The sequence below is a fragment of the Urocitellus parryii genome, chromosome 4 (assembly GCF_045843805.1).
Source record: "Urocitellus parryii isolate mUroPar1 chromosome 4, mUroPar1.hap1, whole genome shotgun sequence".
NCBI lineage: Eukaryota > Metazoa > Chordata > Mammalia > Rodentia > Sciuridae > Urocitellus > Urocitellus parryii.
The window spans coordinates 206,484,493-206,499,962 of record NC_135534.1 but is presented as its reverse complement, the minus strand read 5'-3'; the positions used below and the strand labels follow the sequence as shown (position 1 = coordinate 206,499,962).

Sequence of the window (15,470 nt, the reverse complement as noted above, 5' to 3'; positions counted from 1 at the left end):
GAGCAATTCCAGAGTGGGAACTGGCTGTTCCCAGAAATCCCCAAGAGGAGCCGGCTGCCCCTGGCCTCCTGTTCCCACCTTGCCAGGGAGGTGCCCCTCTACCTGCCAGCACAGCGCAGCCTCTGTCTACCCCACCCTCCATCCATCACCTGCCCCTCTGCCCTCCATCCATCACCTGCCCCTCTGCCCTCCATCCATCACCTGCCCCTCTGCCGATGCCCCCTCCATCCACCAACCTCCTGCCCACCCACCTGATGAGCAAAGGCTCCGCCCTTGGGACCCTGCAGTGCGGACACTGCCCTGGATGTGCCCTGGGGTCAAGTGGATGAGAGGCCAGCCTTGGGGACGGGGACATCAGGGGCAGGAGGAGGGAGGCTTCCCCAGGGAGTGGTCCTAGCAAGAACAGGCGCCTGCCAGAGGCAAGCTGGCGAGGCAGGCTGGGCAGGCAGAGGTGGCTCCAGGGTGGAGGAGGGCACCCGTGAGGGCCCGGAGGCTGGGATGGGGCAGGGGTCCTGTCTAAGGTCTGCTGTTTTGCTTCATGGTGCTGGGATGGAGCCCAGGGCCCTGCACACTAGGCGAGCACTGCCACGGACCACACCCAGCCCTGATGGCCACTTCTGTGCCCAGAAGCATTTTGTCAGGAGCCTGAGACTCCCCAGGCTTGCATCCCATGGTCCCATGGCCTGTCCAGGACAGAGGACAAGTTCACTTAAAAGTGCTTCTGGATCACAGCAGCTTCATGTATCTTTTTGCTCAGGGTGAGTTTTCTCAATCAACAGATGGTAACATGCTCTTCCGAGGCTCCAAACCCTGCTGTCCTCACCTGCAGCCACCCTCGCTCAGCGAGTGGAACCCGGGCAGACAGCGATCACACTTCCAGCCTGTCACGGTGGGCTTGCAGACGCAGGTGCCCACATCATCGCACTGGAGGCGCAGGGAACCTGGGGAGGAGGGCACAGGGCTGTGGAGGCCTGAACTGAACGCTGAGGGTGGCCCGGGCTGCACAGCCACTCACCTGCCGGGTGGCAGTCGCAGGGCTGGCAGGGTTTCCGCTGGTCCCAGTGATAGAAGTTCTCCTCACAACGCTCACAGTGCGGCCCAGCCGTGTGGTCACGGCAGTGGTGACAGTGCCCGCCGTGGCCCGTGCTGCGGAAAAGCTCCTGGTCAAACGTGCATTCCTCGGAGCGGCCGCTGCAGTTGCAGGCTGTGGGCAGGAGGCCAGGGAGGAGGTGTGAGTGGCCCTGGCAGGAGGGAGCACTGTGCCGCCCAAAGGTGACTGAGACCAGGGCATCGGCTGCACAGAAGCACCACTCTGGGTGGGCTGCAGAGAAGCCCACGACGCTCAATCCGGGCCTCAAGGCTGCCTGGGCTGGGGGAGGGGTCCGCCAGGACAACCAGGCTTCCAGGCTGGTGACCGGGAGGGGACCGGGAGGGGACCGGGAGGGGCAAGGATGGGGCAGAAGCAGTCTGGCCTTGTGTCCCCAGAGAAGAGAGAGCCACAGGCTTGGCATGAGCCGGGTGGCAGTCGTGAGCGCCCCCTGGTGGAGGCAGCCCAGAGGGCAGGAGGAACCCATTAGGGTCCTGGTGGTCCCCCGGGCAGCTCCTGCAGGCAGCTCGGCATCCCATGGAACAGATATGTCCCCTCCTGCCCCAGCTGTGACCACCAGTGGCCCAGGCCCAAGAGGACAGAGCACCCAGAGGGCTGAGGCAAAGCAGATGACAGTGGGGGAGGGGCAGGGCTTGGGGGAGAGTAGCCACTGGGCCACTTGCACGCCAGCCGGGAGGGACTGTGGGACTGCGCTGGGGGCCCACGTCCCTGCAGGAGACAGGGCCACCCTCCCTGCTGTGGCGCTCTGTGGTTAGGCAGTCACAGCCACACCACACAGGCGGGGACATCAAAGGGCTGGGGCCGTGGGAGAGGCCGGGCTGGGCAGGGCAGCACCCCTCGGGGGGGTGCCTGGATTTCATTAGCAGCTGGGGTTGGGGCAGTTAAAACAAAGGAACCTGTGGGGGCCTCCCCGGCCTCCCCACTCGGCCTCCCCACTTGGGCGCCTCTCTGGGTGGACTCGGTCTGGGGGGCTGTTTGTCGGGGAAGGATGAGGCTCAAAGCCCCACGCCCGCGCCCCCTCCCATCTACAGCAGCTCCCTGACCCCAAGCTGCGTGCAGGCCCCCCCAGGAGCAGCCCCAGGGCGAGGTTCGGGAGTTTCCGGAGGGCACCCCAGCCTCTGTTCCTGACACTCACGCAGACACTCGTTGGCGGCTTCGGCTGTACCGCGGGCCCAGGGCCGGTCCTGGAAGAAGGGCAGGCAGCGCTCGCAGTCTGTGCCCGTGGTGTTGTGCTGGCACCTGCAGGCCAGCCTGCCCGCCTCATCGGGGCCACAGGAGCTGGCGTGGCCATTACACTTGCACCTGGGGGAACAGGGGTGGGGTTACCGCCAGCAGCCCCCACGGGAGGCGGGGTGACCCGAGTCACTGCTTCCTCTGGCCTCTGCTGAACATCTACTGTGCGCCTGCCTGGGGCGGCATGGAGGGATCTGGGCACAGGTGAACCCACCTGGAGCCCACGCCGCCCCTTCTAACGGGGGATCAGGCACCGAGAGGCAGACGACAGCCAGCTCATAAGTGGGGGCTGCGAGGGCCAGGGGAAGGCCACCTCAGTCTCCCTGCAGGGGCAGTGGGCGGGGACTAGGGAGGTCACCCAGGGAGCTGCCCTTCAACTGCATCTAAAAGGCAAAGAAAGAGTCACCTGTACAGGGACAGCTCCAGACGGTCCTGGATCCCCAGGCTGTGCCACCGAGGGCAGCCCTGGGTCCAGGTCCCACGACACTCACAGCATCAGGAGACAGGTGGGGTGGGGCAGGAACAAGGAGGTGCTCTGGGGCCACACCGGGGGCTCCATGGATCCCAACCCTGTGGGGCCACCAGCCCTGACCCAAGGAGCCAGACTGTGACGTAGGTCAGGCTCCATTTCACACAGGAGGAAACCGAGGCTCAGACCTCAACAGCGAGAGACACTGAGTGGCTGGGCCCCACAAGCTGTCCTCAGCAGACGCTGACAATTGTGACCACGGCCAGGGCCCGGGCATCCTTCAGCTTGGGGACGCAGGGCATGGCAGAGCGCGCAGCACTGCTTGCTCTCCGGGGCCTGGGTCAGGGCAGGAGATACCCTGGTATTTCTGGTAAGGGTGAGGGGGGCCCCAGGCAGTCTCTGGGGACAGTGGTCATGAGGGTAGTGACAGGGACTGCCCACCTCTGAGAGGGCGCCAAAAACACCCCCCTCCCCCAAGAAGTCCTCTGACTCGTGGGGGACAGTGAAATCCTGTCGGCCTTGGGACACAGGCCTTGGGACACAGGCTGCCCCAGCCACCTGCCCCCGGCCGAGAGCAGCCTTCCCCGGACAGCTGTGGGTCCCAGGGTGGTCCAGCTCCAGCAGCTGGGGCCCAGCTGTCCTCTGGCCTGAAGCCCCTCAAACAGCAGGAGCTGGAGGCCCAGGCACCCCACCCGTGTCCTTGACCTGACTGCGCATGGGGGTGGGAAGCGGGGCAGAGGGTCCTCTCCAGGACACCCAGCTTTCCCCAGAGCACATGGACACCCTAGGGAACAGACTCTGGGCCTGTGACCCTCTGGCCTCTCCGTCTCCCTAAGGCCACCCACGTGTCCCTGAGTCATGGAATGACCCTGCTGGCTCCCAAAGCCACCACTCACACCTGAGCTGCTCTTCCCTCCTCTGCAGCTCTGGCCCTTGCCCACCTCCCCCCTTGCCTGCCCGGCCGGGCCGCCCCACCCCATGACCCCACGGCTCGGCCTCCCCTCTCCCCCACTCCCCACCAGCCCCCAGGTATCTCAACAACTTGACCCTGTTACTCCCCTGGCCAAACCCTCAGCAGCTCCCCATCGACTGAGGGATGAGAATACACTGGGCCTGGCCCTGACCCGCTTCCAGCCTGGTCCCCACCTCCCTTCCAGCCACGGGCCTCCCGGAGCCCCAGCTTCCCTGCTGGCCTCACGCCGGCCCGGCCTTGGCCCTTCAGAGCAGGCTCTGACCTGTCACATCCTGTCTCGGCCTCCTGTCCCTGCTCCCAGGGTGCCCTGACAGGCTGATGAGCCATCTGGTTCGTGTCTGCCACACCACGCTGGGTCAGAAACACGCTCAGGCAGGTTCCCAGGGAAGACAGGCTTGTGCCTCCTCCCCATCACGGGGCTGCGTGGGATCCTGGCTCCCCTGGGAGGCCCAGATGACAGACAGGCTCTGACTTGGGGCGGCCCCTGTCCGGGGTGAGTGTGGACGCTAAGAAACAGACCCATCACCAGGTGCTAAGAGAACCTGGTCCAGGGCCGGGAGTGAGGCCAGTGCAGAGTCACTCTCTGGGGCTGGCAGGTAACATTTCCGCATGAGAAGGGGGAGGGAACAGCAGCTACCTGCTGCCCCTGGCCATGGGCAGGGGGCTCAGCCTGGTGGGGACAGGAGGAGCCTCTGTGATGACCTGCAGTGCCTGGCAAGGGGCCAGGGTCCTACCCCCCGCCCCCGGACAGCTGAGCTGGCATCTCCCTGATACGCATCTGCCACCAGCAGTTCCCATCGGCATCCTCTTCCTGCAAGGGGTCTGGGTGCTGGGACCTGGCACCCACCTGCCGCCCACGGAGAAGTCCGACACGGCGTAGTAGTAGGACTGGAGCACCTTGGGGTCCTTGAAGATATCATCCCCAAACGTGTTGAGCCGATCAAGAGAGACGAGCAGCTCAGTGCTGGTGACCCACTCCTGGGGGAGGGGACAGAGACTCATCAGCAGGTTCCTGAGCATGGCTCTCAGCCTGCTCTGCTGGCCCGTCCAGCTGTCTGTCCTGGGTGGGCTCCTGGGACCAGCCAGACTCAGGGGGATCCCGAGACAGTGCAGGAGAGGAGCCTGGCCACGCTAGCCTGGCAACAGGCCACCCACTGGCTGGGCAACTTGGGGGACGTAGCTGGATGTCTCAGTGTCCCCATTTCCCTGTCTGTGAAATGGGAGGACAGTGCCTCCCTGTGAGGGCATCTGGCAGATCTGGCCAGCACTGGGGAACCTGGCACCTGCCCAGGATGGAGATGGAGTGCTGGGGGTGGGCAGGGGCTGAGGCTGGCCACATAAGACCCTGACACGCAGGTCCCTTGCCCCCTCCCAGCCACTCCTGAGCACCATGCTAAAGGTCAGCTGCATGAGTTCCCAGAGTCCTTCTCCCATGCTCCCCGGGCCTGGCAGGACTTAGGCTCCGGGATTCTCAGCTTCTCACTTGCTGAGGGTCAGCCTCTGCCCCAGGGGACATCTCTCTCATGAGAATGTAAGCCCTTCCAGAGTGGGGACGTGGGGACGTGGGGACGTGGGGCCCCTGGGCTCTGCCAGGCACGTTGCAGGGACTCGCTGATCACTTGCTGATCAGTGAATGAGCACCTTGGGGGAGGAGCTGGCGAGGAAGCGCAGCCCACGTGAGGGCTGACATTTCGGGGGGCCTGCTGTTCTAATCAGGCGGCTCCGGCGGAATGTTAATCAGCATTTAATTCAGCCCAGGAGCCCCTGCTCTAGCAATCAGGCCCATCAGGACAGAAAATGAGCTTCTGGCTCAGCCTGTCTCCCCGCGTGACTCAGGCGGCACCTCCCCTGCTCCCACTGAGCACACAGACCCGGCCTCTGCCCAGGATGCTTCGGCCCAGAGAGGGTTGTGCATCGGCAAATGCCACGGGAGCCCTGGCACAAAGCTGACTTTGTGGGTCCCTGTCACTCTGAGTCACCCAGCGCAGAACTGCTCAAAGGCCATGTGGATTCAGGGGTCTGGTCGGGGCGGGGAGCCCAGCTGTCCATGCGGAAAGCCCCGCTGCTGCTCTGTCCCCAGGAGTGGCAGCTGGAGTGCCCGAGCCAACCCCGTGCCCCGCGGAGGCACAGGGGCAGCTGGCTCCAACGTGCGGTGGAGGCTCCGGGCCTCAGAGGCTACAAGGTTGTCTTCCTGCTCTCAGAGGAGATGGAGGCTCAGCCAGGGTGAGCGCCGGATTCCAAGTGGTGCCCCCAGTGCAGGGCAGAGCTGGGCCTGGGGTATAAGTGACCCCAGGGCCCGAGCTTTAATCACTACCCTGGTCCACGTCCCTGCATCTGCTCTGCTGCCCTGGGCATACCAGGGGACCCAGACAGGCAAAGACCCAAGGCCGCAGCTCATCAGGGACAGAAGAGGACAGAGGGACCTCCACTGTGTGTCTGCCCTCTGGGTAAAACATGTCCGTGTGTCCAGAGGCAGGGTGCGGCTGCCTTCTGTGTCCCTCTGACCTCGCCCTCTGCCCTACAGAAGCAGGGGAGACCCGTCTGGAGAGGTCACTTCTCCCCCAGGGACAATGTCCAGGACATGAGGCAACAGGTCAGCAGAGGCAGCGCCTCCATGGCTACCCTCCAAGGAAAGCCCAGCACTCCAGGGCTCCGTGGGCTTCCCTGTTGGCAATTCTCTGCCTACTGTCACACATGGTTGCTGGAGGGGGAATCCCTGTCCGCAGGACCCCGCCAGGAGAGGACAGCTGGGCACTCGAGCCTGGCTCCCCTGACTCTGCTGACTTCGATCTGTCCCATGTCACTGTAGTGAATTGTCTCTGTGAGGAGAGGGGACTTTCCAGCTGCGTAGGTCGTGCACTGAACCACGGAACCTGAGGGTGGCCTTGGGGACCCCAAGCCAGCACCCTCAGGTCTTCTGGTGCTGGCATGGCCAGCGGGACACCACTGTTTGCTGGGCCTCAGCCTCCCCTCTGGAAACAAACAGGACCCCCACTTGTTAACCCAGACAGGCCAGGGAGAGCCGTGGAAGTCTCTAGAAAAGGAGAAGGCAGTTCAACTCGCCTGCGGCCCGTCCGAGCCCAGGACCATGACTCGAGGGCCATCCAGCGTCCAGCAACGTCAAGCAGACTGACGCAGCTGTAGCGGACACGCAGGAAAGTGGACACGTGGGTGCCTGTCCTGGCCCACAAGCCTGAGTATACCCACGTGGGTGGGGTTGGAGGGACCCTGTTCTCCACCAGGGACAAGACCAGGGGACCACCGGGACCGCTGACCTTCAATGCGGCAATGAGCGCCTTCTATCTGCCAAGCTCTACCCCTGTCCATAGCTGCACTCTCCCATGGCTCAGTCCCAGTGACTATTAGCCTTAAAATTCATTAAAGGTAAGTAAAACTCAACATCCAGATGCCTGCCCAGTGCACGCAGCCTCGGGGTCCACCCCGCACCCAGGGAGAGAAGAAAAGTAAAGTCTATTCCTCCGTCACACCGGGTCACACCTCAAGTACTCTGTAGTCCCCTGAGGCCCCCGGCTGCCATGCTGGACAGCCATCCAGAGGCCATGCACATGAGGAGCTCCCAGTGGCCTGGGCCACCTTACAGCAAGGCCTCTCGGACTCTAGGTCCCCAAAGCTCACATCATTGTCACATTTTGCCATTTGATCTCCGGGAAAGCATCCTGGAGACCCGTGGCAGGCTCTCTAGGGCGTGCCCAGGGCAGGAAGTGCAGAAAGAGGGAGCGCTGGGGTCTGGGTGCTCAGGCTGGTCCGGGCCCTTCCAGCAGTTCATGTCCCCCTGCAGAGCTGCTCTGCGGCCGGCCTGCTTTCCCACCCTGAGCAGGAGGCCAAGGCCGGTGGGGTGTGGCTGGGGGGAGAGCACAGCCCCAGTGCCCGAAGCCCAGGGCAGGGCACTGGGGGTGTCGTGGGGATCCTGGGACAAAGGCCGGGGAAGGGACACCTCCCCTGCCCGAGCAGCCCCCAGCCACGCCCGTGCCAGGCACTCACAGACCTAAGGCTTCCAGGTGACGAGTGTGAAACCAGGCTCTGCTGTCCCCCTGGAGGGGCATCCCGCCTGCTGCCCCCCACCCCCGAGCCCCGCTGCCCTCTGACCTGCAGCCCGGGGCTCTCCTCGAAGTTGTAGGCGCTGGGCCGGCCCTCCAGGGTGGAGAAGGCCACGTTGCCCCCGCTCAGCGGGGAGATGTCGCTGAACTCGGAGGTGCAGAAGGCCAGGCGCTCGTCCTGGCCGGGCCGCAGGTGGTGGCCCTCGGGCCGGCCGTAGGTCCTCAGGCAGGAGGCGCTGTAGAACTGGTAGGGCTCCCAGGGGCCCCCCGCCCGGCTGCGCTTGTAGATGGCGAAGCTCTCGGGCCGGCTGGTGTGGAACTTGAGCCGCACGTAGGTGATCTCGTAGGCCTTCCCTGAAGCCGGGGAGATGAGGACCCATCTTACAGACGGGAAAGGGGAGTCGCAGCCCTGGTCCCCCGAGAGCTGCCCGCGAAACCCTGGGAGAGGCCGTCAGAGGCGGCCGAGCTCTGGGCTGGGAGTGCGCCATCAGCCACCCACGGCCGTCAGGGACCCAGGAGAGGACTGCACGGATTCCCCACAGTCCACCGTCCCTCGTCTGGCTGGACCACGTCTGGAAAACGCAGCTCCACTGTTGGAAAGTCACTCCTTTTACTACACCCCCACCAACCTGACCCTCCACCCAGGCCTGGCCCCATTCCCAGCAGCAGCCTAGAGATCCAGGAGACGCCGGCCACGGGACCCTCCCGGTGCCGGGATTAAGGGAACCGAGTTTTCAGGCCGGCACCCCGGGTTTACTATTTTTCTTTTTAGTATTTATTTTTTAGTTGTAGGTGGACACACAGTGTCTTTATTTCATTTTTTTTTATGTGGTGCTGAGGCTGGAACCCAGTGCCCCCTGGGTGCTGGGCGAGCGCTCTACCTCTGAGCCCCAGCCCTGCCCGCCGTGTTCACAGTTTCCTTTAGAAGGAGAGACCAAGGCCCCCGAGAAGGTCTGTTCCCACAGAGCCCCCACCGCCTCCCGCCCATCCCGCTGCCCTGCTGCCTTCCCAAGGGACCCTCTGGTGTGCCTCTTCCCGACACCTTCTGTGATGTCCATCGGGAGCCTGCAGGGGCCAATCTGGGGTCCCCTTCTCCCTTCTGGGTCCCTATCTGGGGACACTGTGAGGGCATTTTGCTAAGTGAAAGAAGCCCATCGTGAAAAGATGGACCCCGCAGGATGCCCTGGCATGAGGTCCCTGAGCGGTCACATTCACAGGGACAGAATTCAGCCCCCCACTGAATGGGGCACCAGGGGCCGAGGGACGGGGCCATCAGTGCCAGGGGGACGTGGTTTCCGCTTTACCAGATGAAAGGAGTCCGGGGGGTGACAGTTGCACAACAGTGTCAACGTGCTTAATGTCACCAAAATATCCACTCACAAGTGGCCGAGATGTGAGCGTTAAGCGTTCACCACACTGAAAGAAACATGTAGGGCCATAGATCTATGGGTCCTCTGGGAGGACAGCGGGGTGACCGGGCCAAGAGCCGCAGGAAGGTTTCCGGCCTTTGGCAAAGGAACCCACGCGGGCCAGGACCCCAAAGGCAGGGCAGCGTCCACCGAGGCATTTCACACAGGAGGGGCCACCTGGGCCCAGGGAACACTGGGGACTCACGGAACGTCAAGTCCTACAGTGACAGAAGCCATTCCCTCCGCCAACAGCTTGTCATCAGGGGACACCCAGGTCAGGATGTCACAGGGAGAACAAAGGCCCAGAGTGACGCAGAGGAGTCTCCATCACAGATCCCCGGAGGGACAGCCGGGGTGGGGGGGCACCCAGAGCTCAGCCTGCTGTCCCCGGGGCAGGGAGTGACGTCCCCCTCGGTTTTCGGCTGTTCCTCTCCTGAAGCTTGTTCTAATTTAAAAACTGAAAACACATTTTCTACAAAAGTTTCAAAGAAGCAACCGCCTGCCCTGTTCCGTTTTAAGATGTCTTTCCAGGTCCACCCAGCACAGCTGCAGCGTGTGGCCCCAGGCGGACCCGGGCGGCTGGGACCTGGGCCAGCAGGGGTCCACCCACCCCTGCCATCCTGAAGGCCCCTGCAGGTGGGCAGGGCCCGGTCCTCAGGAATCGCCCAGCGCCAGACCCCTCTGGACCCCTCTCGGACAGGCTCGGAGCCTGGAAGGTAGCTGGCAGCTGGAGCTGCCTGGGAGGGGCGCGGCTGGGACCCATGCGAATGCCAGCCTCCTGCTCTGGGCACGCCAGGCGTCTCCTTGCTTGCCATGCCAGGAGGTGAGGGAGACGGCACGTCAGAGACGCAGCGGGAACTGTTTGTTACGAGAGTTAATCAGAAGGACCGAGAAAGCAACTTAATCCCTGTTTTTAATGAAAAAAATTCTGCCAAAGGCAACCAAAAGGCTGGGGAAGGAAACAGCCCCAAGATCTTGTAAACAGTGGCAAGAACGAAATTCACAGCCACAACCCTGACCCTCACGGGCTCCAGGAGCCAGGGAGGCTTCAGGGTGACTGGCTCAGGTACATTCTTACCAGGACAGCTAAGCCAAAATGTCACCCAACTGTGAGTGGGGAGAAGTGCCACTCTAGACAGCATGACTCCCTCACCTCCAGGCCACCCAATCTGTGGTTCCCCTGCCTGGAATGTTGTTCCCTGCACTCCCTACCTGGCTGGCTCCCGGGCATCCTGACTTGTCCACTGGACTGAGCGTCTACTGTGTGACTTGCTTTCTGCGTGTGGTACACCCCAAGCAGCACTTTACTAAGAAGGAGCCCAAGGCACAGGGAGGGAAAAGGTCTTTCCCACCAGCTCCCAGAAGAGCCGACACCCGACTTAACCACAGGCCCCCAAAGCTGCTGCCCGGAGCCGGCTGCCCTCCCCTGGGGGCTCTGTGGGTCCATCGGTGCCACTCATCAGTGCCACCGCCCTGCCAGCCTTTACCTGCTGCCCAGTGCAGGAGCTGGGATGGCAGAGGGCCCTGCAGGCTGAGCGCCAGGGGCGCGGACAGTCCAGCAGCTGGGACATGTAGCCTGTCAAGAGTGACACCGTGACAGCCCTAGCCCGGCCAGCCCACATCCGGCACTGACCAAGCAGCATGAGCCCAAGAGCCAGGCTTATTTTGGGAAAATGGAAACAAAACAAAGCCCTATAATTGGAGCCATCTGGGAGCAGGGGCCCGGGTGGGGCGGGAGGGGACGCGTGGGAGAGGCTGCCCGGCCCACGGCGGGCATGAGAACCCGGCCGAGAGCCGCTGCCTGCCCGCGGGGATCAGAGCAGGGTCGCCAAGGCTCCCGTCTGTCCACCGCTGCCCGTCCTTCCTCTCCCATCCTGGCTCTCAGCAATTGTGAACATGGCGAGCCCCGTGAGGAGCTGGGGACTCTCCGTGAGCACAGCAGGACAGCAGAGACCCAGGTCCAGCTGCACCAAGCCTGGACATCCCCGCTCTCCCTCTCCAGACCCCGTCTCCGCCCCCATATGGATAGAGACCGTGGAGTCTGCTCTCTACCTGGGGAGAGCGAAGGGTTTTGTCAGTGCTCACTGCCCAAGGCTCTGTTAGGGTCCTGAGGTCCAGAAGGAGCTGCGAGCTGACCCGAGGGTACGGACCACTCGTTTGCAAGGAGGACAGGGCAGTCGAGAGCACCACAAGAAACCCCTAAGAAGCAGATGGCCCGGCTGGGCGTGCAGGGGGCACTGCGTTCCACCCTCAGCACCCGTAAAAGTGAAAGAAGAGATTGTGTCCACTTAAAACTGAAAAGAAATATTAGAAAAGATGCAACCCCGGGGCTGGGGAACAAGGAGAGAAGGGCAGACGGTGATCCAGGGAAGGACGGGGCTGCAGAATACCAAGCGGGAGCTCAGGGCACAGAGTGACCAGGGAGGAAGGAGGTGCCTCTACTTCACAACAGGCACGAACCACACTTGACATCTTAGCCACCTGGACATGTACAGCCCAGTGGCACTAATCCATGCCTGTTGCCGGGAACTGTAACCACCACCCACCTCCACAACATGTCCATCCTCCCAAGCAGGAACTGTCCCCATTAAACACTAACTCCCCTGGCCACCCCATTTCTTTCTCTATGAATCTGCCTAGGGACCTGGTCTAAGTGGGATCAGGCAGAACTTCCCCCTGTGATGGGGTTATTTCACTTGGCATGAGGTCCTGGTGTTGCAGTTTGTGTGGGGATTTCCTTCCTTTTCAAGGCTGATTAATATTCCACTGCAGGGACAGACCTCATTTTTCTTATCATGACCCATCAATGGACACCCGGGTTCCTCCCATGGTGACCATTGTGAGTAACACCCTCTGGGTGTCTTTACTGTGGGACTCAAGGTTTGGGGCTCTTGTATGACATTGAGGGCTGGCTGATGTTCAGGAGTCTGCTTAAATTACCTGGGCCAGGTGAGAGGCACCGTGGAGGCTCACGTGGGGACGTGATTCCAACAGGCAAAGCCAGGGTGGGAGGTGGGGCAAGGGCACAGCTGGGGAAGGTCTGGCCTGGGCACAGCAGGCCAGGGAGGCGGGCAGAGGGCTGGGCCAGGGAGAAGGCCCTGCTGTGACAGCCACAGCTCCGGGTGCGGATGCTCTGGAGGGTGAGTGGCACCACCTGATGTCCCTGAACCTGACTGGGCAGGGACTTCAAGGGAATGCCTCAGTTTCCCCACCTGCAACACTTTGTAGCAATGCCAGCAACGAGGGCCTGCAAAGCCCTCGGGCAGCGCCAGGCGTGGCTCAGTGGCCATCGTGCCCACTCACCTGGGCAGCCCAGGCCTGGCATCCTGGCTATGGGCCCTGAGCTGGGTGCTGAGTGCAGGTGTGGAAACAGGCCACCCCTCTGCCGCTCAGAGCTGGGTGAAGCCACAAACCCGGAGCTCACACAGCGCCAGCCAGACCGTGGCGCGGGGTGGGGGCTGCAGGCACAGGCAGACCCGGGCCGTGCTGGAGGGCAGAGGGCTCCTGGGCGAGGCGCCTCCGGCTGAGGGGGCCAACGGGTGCTCATCTCCCGGGCACAGGAACGGGCGCACAGCAGCCTCGGGCCACTCTGAAGCCCTGGGGTGGGGCAGGTGGCCGGGGATGTCCCAGAGGCTGCAGGAGGCAGCTGAGCCCCTCCTGGGCTATGGGACGTCCCACTGCTAGCCCTGGAGAGAGTGAGGGGACCAAGGCCAGCTGGGCCCAGGAGGCATGGGGGCCAATCCTGCGGGTGGAGGCAGGCGCAGCAGGGCCTTGCCTTGACCCCCGGCCTGCCTGGGGCCCAGTGTTCCAGCAGAGCCCCAGGGAGAGGAGAGGAGGACCAGCGCCCGCCAGCCAAGGCAAACAGGCCACCCACTCACAGGAAGAGCCTGGAGACCCAGCTGGCGTCCTCCAGGCTTCAGGTCCCCCGACGGCCACCCCTCCCGGGCCAGGCTCCTCACTGTGGCCATCCGCTGTCCCCTCACTCTCAGGGCCTGGCAGGTCCCCAGATGCACAGAGCTGCTTCTGCCTGCCCCGCGCCCCCTAAGCCCGGCTCAAGGCCAGGGGAGCAGCCTGACCCCAGGTGGAACACCCCAAGGAGGACCTCACAGCTCTGCCACCCAAGGGCCCACGGGGCCTCGGACAAGGGCTCCAACCCTCAGAGCCTCCGTTTCCCCATCTGTAGAAGGAGGGGCTGACCCAGCACATTCTTGGCATGCGCACAGCTTCTCTGGACGCTCTGTCACCCCAGTGACCGCTTATGCCCCCACTCTCCCACCCGCCACCAGGCCCCAGCCCACCAGATCCCCGGCCTCAGTGAAGGCCTGGGAGCTGCCAGACCCGCTGTGGCCTTTCATCTCAGGCAGGAAGGCTCAGCTCAGCCACTGCTGGATCTGGAACAGATGTCGGAGCTGCAGGGGGCTGGGAAAGCAGAGACCTCCATCCAGGCCACCAAGCCTCCCCCCGCCCCCCCACACACACCCTGGGCCAGAGCTGCCGCCCACTCTCCCCTCCCAAGAGACTTCAAAGGGAAGGGGAGCAAGCAGAGGTGGCCTGAGACGGGGTGGGTGGGGGTTCCAGCCCACCTTACCCAATGATCATGGCCTCCATGGGGGACCCCAAAGCCCGAGACCTCTCCTTTCCCTGATATTCTGCAGGCCTGGCTTAGCCTACAGCAAATCTGAGTTACCTGGAACCCCAAATGAGCCAAATCTGGGGCTGCTGCGGGCCCAGGGGCGGACTGTCTCCTGGAAGCAGGAGCATTTCCTGTTCCCCACAGAGAGCCCTCCTGCAGGGACCACAGGGCTGCTGGCCACAGGGCTGTCACGCTCCCACCTGAGCTCTTGGAACTAACTGGCTTACGGCTCCCGGGGGGCAGCTCTTATCCCCTCCGCACAGGTGAGGACAGCAGCCTGAGTCCACAGCCCCACTTCACATTTCATGATTGCTATTCCATTCTGCCCCCCAGAGCAGGCAGAAGAGAACCGGAGCTGGGCCCAGATGCCAGGATGGAGGAGCTGACCTGTCAATCACTCATTCATTCGAGGGTGCGTTCTGTGTTCACTTTGGAGTCCCTCCTTGTGCCCCGTACTATACAACACACGGAAGGAACCCGGCCGGCCCAGGGGAGACACGCAGGGGGAGCACACCTGAGTCTTTGCAGGATCCTGCAGTGCCACCTCTGAGCCTCGGGACCTTGCCTGCAGGAGAATCAGGACCAACCTTCCTTTAAGGGTCTGAGGCAGTATGGCAGTGTGCACGGAGGCTGCACAGCGCCCAGGCTGGCACGTCAGGCTCCGCCAACGGAACTGCCCCAGGCCCAGAATGTGAACGCGTCCCCCCCCATCGTGTCCCCCATCGACCCCCACATCGTTTGTGCTGGGCGGAGTCCCTTCCTCTGGCGTCCATGTGACACCCTTTGCTATGGAACACTGTGTCTCCCTCGCAACCTCCCACCCCGTCCCAGATTCCTTCCCCTGTGGCCTTGGGGTCCTGCCAGCCCCAGCCAGCCAGCTCTCCCAGCCTCCCTGCTGACTTCCTGCCTAGGTAGAGACCAGCCCCATCCAGAAGCCTCACCTAGAGTTCCAGATAGTCCCAGAGAAGGTGACAGATGTGACACGGAGAACTGAGCCAGCCCTCTTCCAGCAGCTGTGTGTTCTGCTGAGGGGGCTCGGTGTCCTTCCCACCACCCTTTTCCAAGGTCACCTCCTAGCTCTCCTCAGGGCTCTGTCAGCCAGGCCTGGGGAAGCCCAGCTCAGTTGTGGGTGGTACAGCTCTTGTTAACTTTATGCTCTGACCTCTGATGTCTGCACATGTCCACATCCAGCTGTCTGCCTTTAGAAGAAAAACTTAACCTCTCTGATCCCCCAATTTTTCACCTGAAAAATGGGGACACAATTCCATCATTCCCTTTTCCAAACTCATTGGTTCCAGGCGTGGTTCGGATCTCTAAACTTCCCCAAGTAAAGAAAGACAATGCAGGCTTTATATTGTGTTATCCCCAGTCATTTGCTCTGGGGCTACAGGCTGTATTCAAATGAGATTTCAGTAGCAAAATGTACAAATATTCACTCTTTCTAGAATAAACAAAGCTGTGAGTAGCCTCGCGTCAGATTTAGCAGCCAAAATGAGTTATAAAAATACCCTGAATTGCCAAAGCTTTGGGCGATTTTGATGTCACAGATAAGGAAGAGTAACTGGTGAAAATACTCTCCCTGAGAGA

The 15,470-nt window shown here is 62.5% G+C and overlaps 1 protein-coding gene across 1 annotated transcript in view; it reads right to left on the bottom strand.

The window, feature by feature from the left end:
• The window catches only part of Lamc3 (laminin subunit gamma 3), a 49,342-nt gene that overhangs the window by 32,795 nt on the left and 1,077 nt on the right, over positions 1–15,470 (bottom strand). The window contains exons 2-6 of the mRNA XM_026386516.2: positions 7,891–8,195; positions 4,631–4,761; positions 2,244–2,410; positions 1,016–1,204; positions 824–941 (exon numbers count right to left, since the gene is read on the bottom strand). Of these exons, the coding sequence (XP_026242301.2) occupies positions 824–941; positions 1,016–1,204; positions 2,244–2,410; positions 4,631–4,761; positions 7,891–8,195 (910 nt within the window). The remainder of the gene's footprint in view (positions 1–823; positions 942–1,015; positions 1,205–2,243; positions 2,411–4,630; positions 4,762–7,890; positions 8,196–15,470) is intronic.